Raw genomic sequence first — 16,939 nt, forward strand, 5'->3', positions numbered from 1 at the left:
AAATCAAATTAAAATTATGACCTTTTATTATGAATTAAGTCTATATTTTTCTTAGCCCTCCGAATGGGAGAAACGTATAAGGCGAATAAGACCTCATTTTGCACTTTAGGTGTTATGGTACAAAAAAAATGAGTACTATTAAAACATACCACTGGTGCCGAATGGCAACTTTTCCTTCCACGCTGAGTAACTTCTAACTTTACTAGTCCTGCTTCCCACACCAAAACATTACCCCACTCGCATCCAGATAGTACCTGCAAATTACAAAAATAATTATGCAATGCATTTTTATAATGTCATCATCATCATCATCATCAACAGCCCACAGTCGGCCACTGCTGGACATAGGCCTCTCCCAATCCACACCACTGAGCCCGGTCTGCGGCTCTCCTCATCCACTTCTTGCCGGCCACCGTGCGGAGGTCATCGCACCACCTAGCCAAGGGGCGTCCCACGTTACGTCTTCCGCTGCGCGGTTTCCACTCGAGAACCCGTCTGCTCCAGCGATCGTCAGTCCTACGGCATATATGGCCAGCCCACTGCCACTTCAGCTTGCTGACTCTTTGAGCTATGTCGATGACTTTAGTTCTCTGTCGAATAATCTCATTCCGGATTTTATCCTTCAGAGAAACTCCGAGCATGGCTCTTTCCATGGCTCGCTGAGCGACTTTGAGCTGACGGACCAACCGTACTGTGAGTGTCCACGTTTCGGCTCCGTAAGTCATTACCGGTAGGACGCACTGGTTAAAAACTTTCGTTTTCAGGCACTGTGGGATGTGCGATGAAAAGATTCCACGCAGTTTGCCGAACGCCGCCCAGCCCAGTTGGATCCTTCTCTTGATTTCCCTCTCCAAGCTGTGTTTACCCATCTGCAGCGTCTGCCCAAGGTATAAATATTCATCAACAGCTTCAAGTGGGCAGCCCTTCACGACGATCGGACCCGGGCTAATGTAACAATTGAACATCACTTTGGTTTTATCCATGTTCATCCGGAGTCCAATTCGTCGCGAAGAATCTGCTAAGCCGTTCAGCATCTGCTGCAGATCTTGCAACGATTCCGCCATGAGAACGATGTCATCTGCGAACCGCAAGTGTGAGATGTACTGGCCATTAATGTTTATGCCCATCTTTTTCCAATCCAGCGTCTTAAACATATCTTCCAATGCGTTGGTAAACAGTTTCGGGGAAATGACATCTCCCTGTCTCACTCCCCTACGCAATTGGATAGGGTTAGACTGCTGATTCTGTATTCGAACATTCATCGTGGCACAGTCGTAGAGGCATTTCAACACCTGGACATAGCGATGGTCTACCTGGCATCGCCGCAGAGAGTCCAGAACAGACCAAGTCTCGATGGAGTCGAAAGCCTTCTCATAATCCACGAATGCTAAACACAGGGGCCGATTATATTCTGTGGTCTTTTCTATAATCTGCCGCACTGTGTGTATGTGATCTATGGTTCCATAGCCGCTCCGAAACCCAGCCTGCTCTGGGGGCTGAAATTCGTCGAACCTTCTTGCCAGGCGATTTGTGATGACTCGTGAGAACAACTTATAGATGTGGTTCAGGAGGGAGATTGGTCTGTAGTTCTTTAAAAGAGTTTTGTCTCCTTTTTTGAAAAAAAGTATCACAATACTGTTGTTCCACGCCTTCGGAGTTCTCCCGCGGTGGATGACGTGGCTGAAAAGCTTCTGTAGCTCTACTAAGAGAGGTGTTCCTCCTGCTTTCAATAGCTCAGTTGTTATACCATCATCTCCGGGGGCTTTTCCATTCTTGAGTTGTCTCAGAGCCAATCTTATTTCGTCCACACTGACGTCCGGCATCTCATCGGTGAAATGGCGCGTGAGTGGGGCTCTACAATCGTGACAGTTCTGTACAGAACGGGTGGTGCAGGACTCGTACAGCTGACCGTAATATTTTTCAATCTCACCGAGAATTCCCGTCTGCGACATGATGACGTTACCATCGGAGGTCTTGAGTTTCGATAAACGACTTCTCTTAAGCTGCTGGTTAAATACCTTTGACCCACGGTTTTGTTCAATGGCTCTTTCAATTCTTCGAGTAGTGGGGCGTCGAAGGTCACGTCGATTTTTTTCCCGTTCGCTTCCCGCTGAAAAATTTTGCACCCTCTTCCCTCATGACTGTGACCAGATTTTTGAGGTTTTCGTCAACATCATTAGTGGTTTCCAAGTTGACAAATCGATTTTCCAAGGTTTTATGGAAAGCTTCTGAACCTGCACTGATTTGGAGCTGGTTAGGTCGGAGTGTAGACTGTATCCGCATATGACATGCGGTGTCTTTCCAATCGAGCGTCTATGCTCAGCGTAGCTCTTACTAGCCGGTGATCGCTTCCGGTGCTAAACCTGTTGACCACTGAGACATCCCTAAATAGCCGTTTTTTATCCGCAATGATAAAATCAATCTCATTTTTCGTTACAGAGTCCGGGCTTCGCCATGTCCATTTTCTTTGGGGCTGATTTTTAAAAAATGAGTTCATTAAAAATAGCTCCTCTTGCTCTAGAAAGTTAACGAGCATTTGCCCCCTATCGTTCCTGCTTCCAAATCCATGTGGACCCACTCTCGACTCGTCACACATCTGTACACCCACTTTGGCATTAAAGTCTCCCATGACTACATTGAAGTGAGTCTTAGTGGTATTGTGAAGTGCTTTATTAATATCTTGATACATATCTTCTACTTCTTCATCCGAATGTGCCGAAGTTGGTGCGTAAACCTGGATGACCTTCAAACTATAGCGCCCAGAAAGCCTAATGATCAAGTACGCAACCCTATTCGACACACTGGAGACTTCCTCAACGCTATGAGCCAAGACTTTATTAACGAGAAACCCTACCCCACCGTGAGATTGCTGACCACCCTCACGGAAATAAAAAAGGTGGCCCGACTCTAGTGTTAGAGTGTCCTCTCCCTCACGTCTAACTTCACTCAACCCAAGTATATGCCACCTTATGTTACTGAGCTCTGCTTCCAACTGTGCCAAGTGCTCGTCTAGTCGTAGCGTTCGTCCATTATACGTCGCAAGGGTCAATCGTTTATGGTAGCCTGCCGTAACCCGGGGATTCTTAGCACACATATAATTTATTTATTTATTTATTTATTTATTTATACTTTGTGCACAAAACAAAACTTGTACACAGGCGGACTTAATGTACCTATTTTATAAATAAAACCATATATAAATCAAACCTTTTCATCAGGCATTGGATAAACTCCAAGCACATCGCAAATTTCCGTTTTACCGAATCTACCAAGTTCCCCTTTCAATTTCAGTCCAGTAAATGTTTGTGCCATTTTCCAAAATTTTATATGAGCCGCCCCTAAAATAAACACATTTGAGAATACCATTAGGCACTCAGGCAAATCAAGCAACGTATAAGTCCAATCACTCTACTTTGTAACTATACCTTAGAATTTATATCTCAAGGTGGGTGGCGCATTTACGTTGTAGATGTCTATGGGCTCCAGTAACTACTTAACATCAGGTGGGCTGTGAGCTCGTCTACACGTCTAAGCAATAAATAAAAAATAACCATAAGCTTCCTTTAAGTAGACCGCTATTAAAGAGAAATAAAATGTATGCATTTGAGAATGAAAATTTAATACATTTCTTGTTAAATTTTGTAAACGATTTTGACTGATGTCGTTGTGATAATGAAGAAATTAATTTAAGTTATTTGTTCATCTGACCTGCAGTTGTGAGTTGACCAAGGCAATACGGTGAAAACATTACAGAATTAACATCGAACGTAAAGGCGCTGGTACGCAATAAAATTTTATGACGTTTCCAATTCCAAATCGTCAAATTATAATCCGGTTCTTTACCCACTGATGCCAGAAGTTCGCCATCTGGACTGTTTCGTAAATGATAATAATTAACTATAATTTTTTTTAAACGTGTTGTACGATTATAATAGTTTTTTGTTTTACCTAAAATCCATTATAGAGTATGCGTTAGTAGTACCGTCGCGAAGTACAGCGTCTATTTCCATCTGCGGCCAGGTATAAAGGAGTATCAGAGGGTCCTGGTGTCCCTCCCTGCCTTCGGCTATTGCTATCCGATAATTGGGATCTTTTCTGTAGGACTTTAAAGATAAAATAAAAATGGAATGTCTTTTTAATTGCTTAGTCGAAATTTACTTAAACTGTAGGGTAGAAGAATTTAATTTCCTGGCTTATTGTTTAGTTTTGTACTTGTTTGATTCTCGTCTAAAGTTTCTTTAGTTAAGTATCGTAAATTATACAATTACCGTAATATTTCCGACGGAGCCACCAGTCGTACTTCTACGGAACCACGTTTGTTTGGTACTGACATCCATGAAAGTGATAATACTCCCAGCAGACCAGCAAACGACAGTGTCGTCGCAAGCGCATAAATTGAAATATTTGTGACAGTTATAGCCGTATGAATGCCTAGATCGATGTTAAAGAATACACCCTCACAAATATGATTAATCATTTAAAAGGTTCTGATATATAATAAAACATGTTATAACATGCGCCCATCCAAAAATTCACCCACACAAACATGCATTAGAAGTCAACTTGGGCGGGATTTGGTAGGGTATATTATGAGACCGCACAAGTAGACACCACCACCCTGCCTATTCCGGCGGCGAAGCAATAATGTCATCCACTTTGATGGATGGAATACCCGTTTTCCAACTGAGACTTAGCCCTGATGTTTCAGGCTCGGTGGCGGGATTTGTGATGTCAATGAACTTCGCTAACCACAACACCAGGTGGTCACCCATCTAAGCAATAAAAAAAGAAAGAAAAAGAAATAGTATTTTAGTTCCATTTTTTCAGTAGCAGTATAAAGGATACTTGAATTCAAATAAATCGGTTGGTAATGTTGAATCTAGAGTGGTAACTGCGCCAGAAACAAAATCTTCGGAATCATACTCTGTCAATATTGACTCTTCTTCGACTTGCTCTTCCTCTATTTCTTCGATTGCTGGTTGTGAAATTGGTATTTCTTCTTCTTCTCCTTCTATATTAAATACATATTTTAAATCGGAGACAAATCAAATACGATCATCTAACCCTAAACTAGGATTCCTTGTACCATAATCACTAGAGACTGACGTAAATACATAGATACATTTAAATTTATACATATTAAATAGCTATTAACCACCGAAATAGAGCGAAGTAACCCGTTTGTAGTACGAATGTTAGCTCGATGTGGAAATAGACTCGCTACACTCGGTTCAGCAGACAGAGGTCCTAACTACTACCAAGTCAATCGTTAAATAATAGTAGTGAATTATTTAAGATTGTTATTTTGACTTACGATATAATTTTCCGATCATATTTATTTACGTAGCCGTGCTATTGGTTTTCAAAATTAGGCTCCGAAATATCGTTTTTTTTTCTACCTATTCGCTTGTAGCTAAAGGAATATTCTATCTACGCACGGACGGGTAGGTGAACCAACGGCCGTCAACCTGAGAGAATTTGCTAACACTAGCCCTAGCAAGAGTAGTGACCGGAATCGCGGCGCACTGAGAAGATTCGGCGAAAAACTTAGTGGGCTCTGTGTCTATGAGAATCGGTTTAATACATCAGTACATTTAAGTACCACCACCCTGGTTATTCCCGGTTTCAATATCTGTCATTGTACTATATAATCGAGACTTAGATCTCATGTTTAAGATGAGTAAGGGCATTGGCCTTTTTGTCAAAGGGCTCTGATAACTACTCAGCACCAGGTCGGCTCAGATATCGTGCACCAGTCTATGCCAAAAAAGAATACTATAAGATTACATTGCCAGCGGTCATGAGACTAAAACTATAATTATATAGAATATAATACTAGTGGTAGGACCTCTTGTGAGTCCGCACGGGTAGGTACCACCACCCTGTCTATTTCTGCCGTGAAGCAGTAATGCGTTTCGGTTTGGAGGGTGGGGCAGCCGTTGTAACTGTACTGAGACTTTGGCACTCATTTATCAAGGAGGGTGGCGGCATTTACGTTTTTGATGTCTTTGGGCTCCAGTAACCACTTAACACCAGGTGGGGCGTGAGCTCGTCCACCTATGCAATAAATAAATAAAAATATATAGTTATCAGTGTTATTAGATAATTTAATATTTGTTGTAGCGTGAACTTTGCAAATTTTGTGGAAGTTACCTTCTTCATTGTGTTCTTGTTGTTCTTCGGACATAACGTAGTAAAATAAATCTGTTCAATAAATGTTATAGGTATTATTATTGTAATCACACAATATTGTAGAAAACACAATTTGGTTTCCTTGGTTACCAAGGTAATTCGATTACTGTATAATCTATGATTTTCGTTACCTTAGAATTACCTGATTTAAGGCGGTTTTACATTGATCAAGTATCTAACGACAGCTTTCATCTGACCCTAATACCGTTACTAGACCGTGTTATTTCCTTTCTCGAAGGCAGTGAGTTTCTGATTCACTAATAATAAATCAGGACGAAAATAGAATTCTGACCAATAAGTGTGAGCTAGTGATAGGCGTGATACATTATAAATATCCAGAATACTGTCGCGCTGGCGTGAATATTATGAGAAACCATAAGTGTATAATCTATGTGAGAGACACTGACTCGGTCCAACTCTATACTGTAAGAACTGGCCTTCTTTCTTTATGTAACTATCAATTATAAAGAATAGTTGTTGCCTAGCAACAAGGAGCTAGTTGTGTACACTTACATAAAAAAGGTCAGTTTAAACATCCGAAGACAGGTACCTACATCTTATACTGAAAAATATAAGGCAAGCCGAATCCAGAATGCTAGTGCAGAGATTGCGATTAAGACTTGCTTATGTCACCGGAACGAAATGTAGACGTGCTATATTGGCCAAATTAGATGCAACCAGTACACTATAATGATTGCAACGCTGACATGGCAATAAATATTTACTTTATAAGAAGTGCCGTCGATCATAATGGTAAAATGTTTGGCGTCACGATCTGATTATTTGTTTGATCATAAAAAAAGCTAGGTGCATGCTCACTGAAGTATGAAGCATGGGTCTATGTACATACTAGATTATCTATTTCGTTTGGAACCTGTCACTCATATAAACAAATGAAACAAATACTTAAGCATTTTACGTCATAGTTTGTAAATATTTTTTTGGGATTTTAAAACGTAGTAGGACGATAAAAAAATTCAATTGCTATTAAAGATCCTTCATCCAAATCCCTCAGATATGGAAGCAAATACAGTTGTTAAACTCTTCATCGCCTCGCCTTTTATAATGTAGAGGACATCAGTTTGTAACGAAAAAAGTCTGGGCGGTAAAACCGGCGAGAGAAGGAATGCGAAAAAACCATGTCCGAAAGTAATCTATTTAATCCAAGGAAATGAATGTGACGCCCGGGACAAGTCGAGCAATTTAAAATATGTCTGTAGGGTCTGTATTTTAAAAGGTCATTACACTAGCTATAATTTAACCGATATTTATACCTAAATGAATCATCATGATCAGCCATAAGTTGTCCACTATTGAATGCACTGTGCTTAGGAAGTTGGAACTCAAATTTGTATGGAGTTGTTATAGTTGGAACATATTTTTTTTACTACCTATTCTTATTCCTAGGAGTTATACTAGATTCGTAGAAAGAGTAGGTGAAATCACAGGGCTCTAACCTGAGGAATATGGGTCAGAGGAGAGTCCTAACTTCATACAAATTTGGGTTAACTTTCACGCGATCGAGAAGTTAAAAAAACTCGCACTAAGTACACGGGGCTCTTCTAATTTACGCGACTGAGTTCGGTTTTCGCCTCTCCTCGTCTTTTATCTGTCAGCCACCCTTTGTAAATCTTCACTCCAACCAGCTGGCGGGCGCCTCACGTTGTAAAAAATATTCCGTAGGCAGTTAACAAAGGATTTTAAATAATATTTTAGATTGAGCAATATTTGGTAAGTATAATGACCGGCTTTATGTGCAAATTTAATAATCTGAAGAAGCCTCTCGGACGGCCTTGACGGAAACGCGAGGAATGAATTTGTGTGAATTGTTTTATTTTGCTACTGTAGTGTTTCTTCTGGTTTAAACGATTATTAACGGTGGTTTATTGATTGTGTGGCGTGAAAGTATACAAATGCTAAATGGAATAAAGCCATGGAAAATGTCATCTCAACTTTTTCTACAAAATGTATACTCGAATTTCAATAAATTTCCACCACTTTACTGAGATTTTATTTTAAAGATGAAATAAAATGGATTAGTTTTTTTTCCCTACCTATGCTGATAGCCTTGAGAGGCTATTTCAGCTTCGTCCTAACGTTTGTAGGTGAGCTCACGGGGCTCAAACCGGAGAGTTGCTAACACTGACCCTAGCAAGAGCAGTGTTTCGCAGAATCTACCACCGGATCGGAAACGCGACCCACTGAGAAGACCCGGCGTGAAACTCAGTGGGTTGTGTCTGTGGGTTAATTCGTTCGTCGAGCCCTTCGTCGCAAGCCACGGGTTCGACGAGGACGATGACCGGTGCTTGTGGTGCCTAAAAGTAACGTTAATGGGTCAGGGGGATCCGTAATGACGTGCTTTGGGCGACGTCGACGGTTTACCATTCGGTCTACTAGGTCGGGTATGTAGTTTCCAGCGGCCACGATGAGAGGGTTCTCATGTCGTGCCGCCTTCTCGAAATGGCGCAATGATGCCGACTGTAGATACTTACTGACAGAGTCGAGCAGGTCATCGTGGAGATCCACGTTCCTCAGAAACCATGGTGCTCTGACGGCTATCCTGCAGAATCGGGATTGAATAACCTGAAGGGGCTTCAAGTTGGTGCGGGCCGCGTGAGCGAACACTACGCTTGCATACGTCATGACGGGGCGTATGCAAGTTTTGTAGAGAGTTACCTTATTACGGAGGGACAGTTTGCTTCGCTTGCAAAGCATAGGGTACGGACGTTCTAATATGAAGGCGGCACGGTCGCGTACCGTTTTAATGTGGGGACGGAATGTCATCCCTCTGTCGAGGGTGAAGCCTAGGTATTTGTCCTGCGGGGCCCACGGTATGGGCTGGCCAAAGAGAGTGACGGGGCTAACGGTGGAGGTGTTAACGGGCCTATTAGGGAGTGGGATGCTTGAAGTGGTATGGATTGGAATGGATGGAATAATATGAAAGATTAGATCTCATTTTATTTAATTTCCAATTGACCAGTCTCAAATAAATCAACATTACCTCAATCAAACATATTATTCTTTGTCGTAATAATACAAATGTATAATAATTCACTCTATATTGTTTTCAAAACAAGAAAATATCAAATATTAAGCTGTATGGTGCGATACCTTCGCCTTTCCTATTGGAAAATGGAAGTGCTACTGTCATGTGGTGTGACATTTGTTTGAAAATGGTTTGAAAATAAAAATAGCTAAAGGTACCGATGTACATATTATGTATCTATTTATCTCTTTTATTCTACACAAGGAAACTATTGATTGACAGAGTCAGAAAACGTAAAAGAAAAGTTGTTAATTTGTAGTACGCGTCTGACAAATCAGCTGTGTTGAAACGTCAGAAAACATAGGTATTTGTGTTTTTAATTTTGACAAATTGGATTCGTGTATGGACTATGAACTCTTATCTTTGAATAACATTTTAAAAGAGCAAAATATACATCATGGCCCAGCCACATAGAAAAGCGGTTTTGAATCTTTATAAAACGGTATGCTCTCCAAATACTTATACTTTAAAAAAGTTTATATTGAAAGTGTCTCACATTATTTATTTTTTTGTTTAGCTCCTCTATCTGGGTCGAGATTGGCCTCAAGGTTTCGACTTGTTTAGAAAAAGGCTTCATAAAGTATTTAGCAAGAATAGTGAAGAAACTGATCCACAAAAAATACAAATAATGGTAAAACATGGTGAGTTTGTTGTTAAAGAAATTGAAGCACTATATAAGTTGAAGAAGTACAGAGCAATGAAGAGACGATATTATGACGATAACTAAACACATAATCACTGACACTTGGTAACTAAAAAAATAAGAATAATAAACGTTAAGAAATCTACGTTTCAAAAAAAATATATCAAAATATTGTAAATCAAGTTGTAGTATTAGAATAATTTTATGTTTTAATACAGATGCCACTCTTTGATTATTTTATAAGACCTGTATAATAATATGCTATAAAATTCGTTTCAAATTATAATTTAAATCATTTTTATCAATGTCAAAGCAAAGTAATATTTGACATAATTATAGTATAGAATGTAGAGTTGCTTGTAAATTTAAAATGTTTGAAATATGTATATAATAGTAAGATTGTACCTTAGAATAGGTTATTGTATTTAACAATAATTCTTATGAGAAAATAATAACTAAATTCTTAGTACATAAGTATATATTACTTTGGATTAATAATGTTGGGACTATACTGTGATTTAAAAATTAAACACAAAATCTATGTTATAATGTATTATAGACATGTTTCATAGTTACATAATTCATTATTTAATAAATTCTTAAACTAAATCATTCTAATATTAAAATAAAACATATGTGTTTTTCAATGAAATTTCATAATAAATTTTGTAAACAAGATAATGATTATCAATGATTTCCATTTAAATGGCATATGATATGACAACTTTATCAATCAATTTTAGTGATAAGTTTATATACATTATGTTTATGTTTATGACAACAATTGTGTGATAGTAAAGTAATAAGTATCATTTTACCAGTGCATAATATGGCCAAAGAAACAGTAACCCTGATATTATAATTGAAAAAGCATATCTAATTTTCTACATTTTAAAGACTCCTACATTTTTTTAAAATATTGATACATATTTATATCATACCTGCTAATTATTCTAAAACTAAAAAAATAAAAAAATTGTTTCTAAGTCATTGATAATCTTGGATTATATAACAGTATGTATTGAGATAATATAAAACAAATTAGTTAAAAAAATGGTAAGGAAACTGATAAATTTTTTAAATAGTAATTATGTAAACTAAAGTCTACGAGATTTAAGTGATTCAAATTAAATTAAATTTATGTTTGACTTTAAAAAAAACTTGATAATTTAAATAAAGGAATTTAATGAAATATTGTAAATTTATTTTTATACAGTTTACTGTAGTGTTTGGTATCGTGGTCCTAATTTGTATAACAATAAGGTGCCATTGTTTGTGGCTTGAGGAGGGTAGTGTAAAGTGAGGATGGCTAAAAACATCTTTACTTTATGTCTTTACTAATTGTAAAGGCTGTAAAAAGCCATATTTATTACAATCTGAAGTTGTTACATTATTTAAATGACCCTTTTATACGATGCATCATACATGGACAAAACTGATTTAACCGTCTTGAGATTTTTTAATTTAAAGCATTTTGAAGGTATATAAGATACTACCTTGAGTCTGGAAGATTCATATTTTTAATTGAACTGACGCAGCACCACAGTATGTGTCCAAGTGCTATACAAAAGAAAATACATCTATGAGTTGTTGATTCACTGTTTTAATCTGATCTTTTTCATATATTTAAAAATTCGTTCAGGTAGGTATTAGCAATAGGACTTTACAAAATCATAGGCTGAATTTATAATATCTTTATAGTACTATAAAGTGAAAAAAAAGATGTTAGAGTATCATTTTCGAAAGAGTTTCAAAATCAAAGTTAAAAACCTAAGCCTTTATACCCGCACTTAATAGATTTTTATAATAATTTTATTTTTAATGTTGCGGCTTGTTAATGTGTTGCATTTAAATAAATAATAATAAACACATATATTATATTTTATATTTCTATGTTGTATTCATTAATATATTATTTTATTTTAATTCGTTAAATATTGTATTTGAACCACAAGGAGTTCTATGCCTACATTCGTGTTGGTGCACTTCTAAATAGTTGAAGCCCGTCTCCCGATATTTCTAATCTCTCCTAAGAATAAAATGTTATGCGATCGTGAGTTTTAACATGTGATTATATTATATTATACATTAACACGAACTTTGAGATTAACAACAGTCAAGCTTTAGCTAAGATACATTTGTCATAACACGTAATCCATTAATGCACACAAACTTTGGAGGATTTCAACGACCCTACTAAACTGCATTTTCTATTTATTAAGAGGTAGAGGCTTATGTAGTTACATAATTTTTCAATAAAAGTAGGTAGGTATATAGGTATTTTTATTCTCATCACCGTTAATTTAATCATAGAATGTTTTCATTGATGAGCTTTGAATAAATATAAAGTTATTTTAATTTTTAGTCAAAATTTAACTGACTAGATTCGATGATACAATGTAAATGTAGATCAAATATTAAGTGTATTATCACTATTATCTATGAATGTAGGTTATTAATTTCAACTTCTAACACACACACGCGCACACTCAAAACAATAGATAGGTATAGACTATAGGTACATAATAAAATTATAACAAATAAAGTAGTGAATGATAAAATGTGAACTTAAAAAGTGACAAATACTTTCCTATGGTATTTAATATAAACTTAAAACAATGTCATGTCTAGTTGATAAATAATTTTATTAAATTACGTACCTATGCAATAGGCCCTTTGTTCCTCACAAGAAGAGAGTAATATTGGAAATTATTAAATAATCTTAACAAAGGTAAATAATTAATTATTGATCACAAAAACATTCTCTTCTGTGGAGGAGCATTATTTCCTACAATAATAAAAAGGTATCAACACTATAACACTTACAATAGTAAAATAGAATGTAATAACTTTAACAGGATTCAACTTATTTACATAATATATAGATTACCGTTATTTATTAGACGATTTTTTTTGGTTACATAAATATTTTAATATTACATTTATTATATGTTGGTACGATCACATACGACGCTACAAACGCTAATTTATATAGTTTGTTCAAACATTGCAACGTTTTCCTAAGAAATTTAGGAATTTTTAAGCTATAAATAAAAGTATCCAATTTGTACACAACCGTTTACTAACTAACCGTAATGAGTATTTAGGTAGGTATGTAGAATTACGTTGTATTATTGAAAATATTTTACTAGACCAGAATTGAGATTTAATGTAGTAGGTATTTACATGCAAAATTAGACAACCGAAATTTATTGGAGCGTACGCGTTTTTTATCCAATGTTGATATTCTGAAACTAATGAAATGAGAACATTTTTGGTGTTTGCCTTTAATATTTTACTGTATACCTACCTGTGCATTCTATTATTAGTTTCATCTTCGGTTAACGATAATTATAGCATTTTTTACACTAACATTTTTCTAAGAAGCCACAAAGGCATACGATTCCTTTCATATTGTTGGTATCGAAACATCGAAGAAGCTTTAATGAAATGTCTGGTTAAATAGAGTATCTACTAGCGCACAGAACACAAGAATTCACAATAAACAGTAAATTATATCTAATTGTCTTCTTGTCTTCACTCTGATGTTGTTCTTGAGGCTTGTCCTGAAACATTTTTTTCCAGAAATTTAAAGGTCAAAGAAAAGCGATTAGACATAGCTATCTTGATATTTAATTTATTCAATAAGGCATACTTTGATTTGTGTTTGTCTTTAGTCCTTCTTTTCTCCATCATCGGGATCCTTAAGGGTGTGCCACTGAGCGATGGGGCGTCGCGGGCTGGCCAGCATGTCGGACCAGTGGCGTAGTTCAGTTCCCGACGCGTTGTAACCAAGCACAACTTTGCCAATAGGCTCCGATGTGCCAATACGATCATAATCCACCACGGTGATTACTAGATTCACTTTCTGAAGAATCATTAAAATAGTTAATACCCAAACATTTTTATTAGCGTAAAAATTCTTCGGTATGAATGCCTCAAAAATTGTAATGATATCGCTAAATAACATGATGTGTTCTGTGCCGTTATTCGTTAAAATTGTTTGAAGCTAACATAATGTATTATTCAGCTGCGATTCATTATACACAATCCAATGCGATAGTGAACATTATTGGTGCAATGTTATTCATGAATAGGAAAGAATAAACCTATGTCATTTTCAGTGTAAAGCTCTACTTTTAAAATGACACTAAGAATGATAAAAGTTAAGGCTAATTTTTAGGTGATTTTAGAGAAATACATAAGCCAGATTGGTAGGTTGGTATTATATATATAATACCTAATATATAATATATATTCAGAATACTATTCAGAATTCTACCTTCTGATAATTTTATTAGCTATTATATTATAAATAAATAAATAAATAGATCATGAGTCGTAAATTGGGGTTATAATTTAAGATCCTAGCTATAAGATAGGTGTTACCTAGTTGACAGCAGAGATTCGATTCAAAATAATCAAATTAACATTTGATATATGAAATTTTTCGCTACTACGGAATTTTAAGAAATAATCTTATTTTAAGTATAAACTATGTTTAGGCCATACAGTTTTCATGCAACCAAGATATTGACGGAAAGCGTGAGAACATTCTATATCATGCTAATTTTGTGCGAAAATTAATGAAATGATTTAAGCGCTAAATGCATACAGTAAAATCTAAAAGCTGAAGAAGAAATAGGACTGGATTCCTTGAACCATAAGTAATTACAGTTTGAAGTCACCAAAATAAAATGCAGTCACGAGGGGAGATTCAGACACCACTTTACTTTTTAGGAACAAGGAACGAGTGTAGTCAAGTATTTTTTTAAATTACACCAGCAAATGTAAATCTTTATAAAAAACCGTTGGTTATTTATAAAGGTTAACATTTGATATAATGAAAAATAAAAAAAAATAACCTGACCAAAGGACTGAAGGGTGATGGACATTTAGTTGATTTGGTGGACAGATAGAAATATAATTTATTCTAGAAAACATTTAAAGCCGTAACATTAAACTAACACAAACAAGACACAACAGTGAAAACTTTCCCAGGATATGTAGAATATACGGAAAACACGATTCTTGTAGTTATTCCTCAATCAATCGTGAAATAAAAATAATATACTAAAAAGTGTACCCAACTGACTTATCATTGGATTGCACAGTATAAGAGGCAAATTACCTAGTAAGTTTAACATTAATCTAATACTTGTGTTATTGATTGATTGTTGCTTCCGATTGTTCAATCAAGCAATTTATTGTTGTTTCATTTACTAAAATCAATATTCAAAACAAATCAAAATGATACAGTTTCGAAAAAGCGTAAGTACATCAAGCCAACCGATGCAAAGGGTCTAATAGGAATGGGATAGACACGGATGCAAGTGGTGTTACGTTACTTTACGCATACAACAATTTCGTACACAACATCGAATTACGCACTGAAGACAAAATGAAAAACGTATGCATCGTTATATATAAGTCGACTATTATCAAAGCCGGCAATGTGACTTTTGGACAATTATTGGTAAATCAGAAAAACGAATTATTGACTTTGTATTCCATTAGCAGTCACAAAACTCATCTGAACGACATCTTAAATAAATAACAGGTTAAGTATTAACCTTTATTTAATGCAGGTTTTGAACCGTATTCTTTGAAGGAGACGATTATATTCAAATCAATCTGTATTGACATATCAATAACATTTTTTTGTCCAAATGCACAGATTGCCACCTTTGATAATAGACGACTCATTTTTATAGAAGGCAACAATATTTAAAAGTATGCCCGTGGTTTTTTTTGTTTTTTTGTTTTCTATGTTTTTCATTTTTCTTAAAACACTTGTCCAGCACAGGTTACTCATACAAGTGAGTGTTCTGTGTTGTTCAAGCAGCGCGTTATAGCTTGCAATCTCGGCTCGCACCTGTATTTGTTCGAATGGTACTTCAAAAGTAAATGACTCGTTGTAATAGGGATTCAGCGTGCATTTCTTGATGCTTGTTTTCTTCTTCTTCAGACGTTTGCCGTTTTGCATAAGTGCAATCTTTACGTACGGATCTGTAGTCGTATGAAGCATCGGCGACACATGAAAAGAAAAGGCAATTTATATTTTTGATATTTATGACTTAAAGTAACTCCGACTTTATTTTCAAATTCAGGAACGATACGAATTCCGTACACGTTCTAAAGGTGAAACAACGGATTTAGCACGCAAGTACCAATTCCCAATTATTAAACATAAAATTCTTAGCACGTTATATTAGGCGAATGTTTTAATATATTATGTAAATAAGGCCTGATCATACATTATCTACATTTAGAAGCTGGCATTTCTTGGAGTGTGAAAGTTTAAAGCAAAAATGTAAATGAGAGAATTTTGTGAGAATGTATAACTATGTATTAATTTCGTAAATAATATGTTTCGATATGTAAAGTTAATGACAAAAATACATTAATGAAACGTAAAAAATAGGTACCTACATACATAAAATATGTGTAAATAGAAAGGAAGTAAATTATTAGTCAGATTGGAAGTTAGCTGTGGTGACTGTGGCAGAATCTGTTCTATGTAAATACAATAGGTATATAAAATGATAAACATGCAATGTGTTTTTTTTAGTTGATAAATAAATTTTATTGTCGATTTTACCCCATTTATGAAACCTTAGTCACCTTTAATAAAAGCTGTTATAAAACAAATACAAACATCCAAACACAGATTGTAGATACTTATAAAATCCTGTGAAAATACAAATTACGTTAAAAGTTTAATGTGTGTTCAATTTATGAGTTTACAGCAGTTTTGTGTTTCCAAAACATTAGGCTGACGCGAAAGTTACCTGAGAGACCGCCGACGTCCATTTTCTTTAGATTCTTGGCTTCCAGTATGACAACAGTTAGTTTTCCAGCGGTAGGTACGTAACGCAATGAGAAACAAATGTCTCCCAGCTTGTTGTCCTGCGGATGTACAGTTAATAAAACATGAAATAACACGTAATTAAAAAAAATATTATATTACATATAATTAAAATTTATGGGTGTCATTTGTGAATGTGAATTCTTGACAGCAACAACGAATATCATCTATCAGTGATGTCAGTAGAAAT

At 35.8% G+C, this 16,939-nt stretch overlaps 3 protein-coding genes across 8 annotated transcripts in view; 1 reads left to right on the plus strand and 2 right to left on the minus strand.

The window, feature by feature from the left end:
* The window catches only part of LOC149501792 (cilia- and flagella-associated protein 44), a 30,572-nt gene extending 23,971 nt beyond the window's left edge, over positions 1-6,601 (minus strand). For both annotated transcript variants that reach the window (XM_089731916.1, XM_089731915.1), the window contains exons 1-7: positions 6,154-6,601; positions 4,846-5,011; positions 4,269-4,431; positions 3,949-4,103; positions 3,709-3,872; positions 3,208-3,338; positions 150-254 (exon numbers count right to left, since the gene is read on the minus strand). In XM_089731916.1, coding sequence (XP_089588042.1) covers positions 150-254; positions 3,208-3,338; positions 3,709-3,872; positions 3,949-4,103; positions 4,269-4,431; positions 4,846-5,011; positions 6,154-6,187 — 918 coding nt within the window. In that variant the 5' untranslated portion in view covers positions 6,188-6,601. The remainder of the gene's footprint in view (positions 1-149; positions 255-3,207; positions 3,339-3,708; positions 3,873-3,948; positions 4,104-4,268; positions 4,432-4,845; positions 5,012-6,153) is intronic.
* Positions 6,602-9,351: 2,750 nt separating this feature from the next.
* osi (electron transfer flavoprotein regulatory factor orsai) lies at positions 9,352-11,073 on the plus strand. The gene is made up of 2 exons (XM_089731922.1): positions 9,352-9,680; positions 9,756-11,073. Exons 1-2 carry the CDS (start codon positions 9,636-9,638, stop codon positions 9,963-9,965), a joined length of 255 nt encoding a protein of 84 aa, XP_089588048.1. The 5' UTR covers positions 9,352-9,635; the 3' UTR covers positions 9,966-11,073.
* The window catches only part of Syti (synaptotagmin I), a 28,217-nt gene continuing 21,696 nt past the window's right edge, over positions 10,419-16,939 (minus strand). For 3 of the 5 annotated variants that reach the window (XM_089731918.1, XM_089731919.1, XM_089731917.1), the window contains exons 8-11: positions 16,673-16,790; positions 15,757-15,890; positions 13,537-13,749; positions 10,419-13,447 (exon numbers count right to left, since the gene is read on the minus strand). In XM_089731918.1, the coding sequence (XP_089588044.1) occupies positions 13,555-13,749; positions 15,757-15,890; positions 16,673-16,790 (447 nt within the window). In that variant the 3' untranslated portion in view covers positions 10,419-13,447; positions 13,537-13,554. The remainder of the gene's footprint in view (positions 13,448-13,536; positions 13,750-15,756; positions 15,891-16,672; positions 16,791-16,939) is intronic. The other 2 variants (XM_089731921.1, XM_089731920.1) reach the window with 1 other exon arrangement.

The sequence above is a fragment of the Bombyx mandarina genome, chromosome 12 (genome assembly GCF_030267445.1).
Source record: "Bombyx mandarina strain Sakado chromosome 12, ASM3026744v2".
Lineage (NCBI taxonomy): Eukaryota > Metazoa > Arthropoda > Insecta > Lepidoptera > Bombycidae > Bombyx > Bombyx mandarina.

Excerpts from the sequence above, each read along its gene's own strand:
- osi (XM_089731922.1), top strand. The coding sequence starts at position 9,636 with ATGGCCCAGCCACATAGAAAAGCGGTTTTGAATCTTTATAAAACG. Across the intron at positions 9,681-9,755 it reads TTTTGAATCTTTATAAAACG|CTCCTCTATCTGGGTCGAGA; the intron begins GTATGCTCTCCA and ends TTTTTTGTTTAG.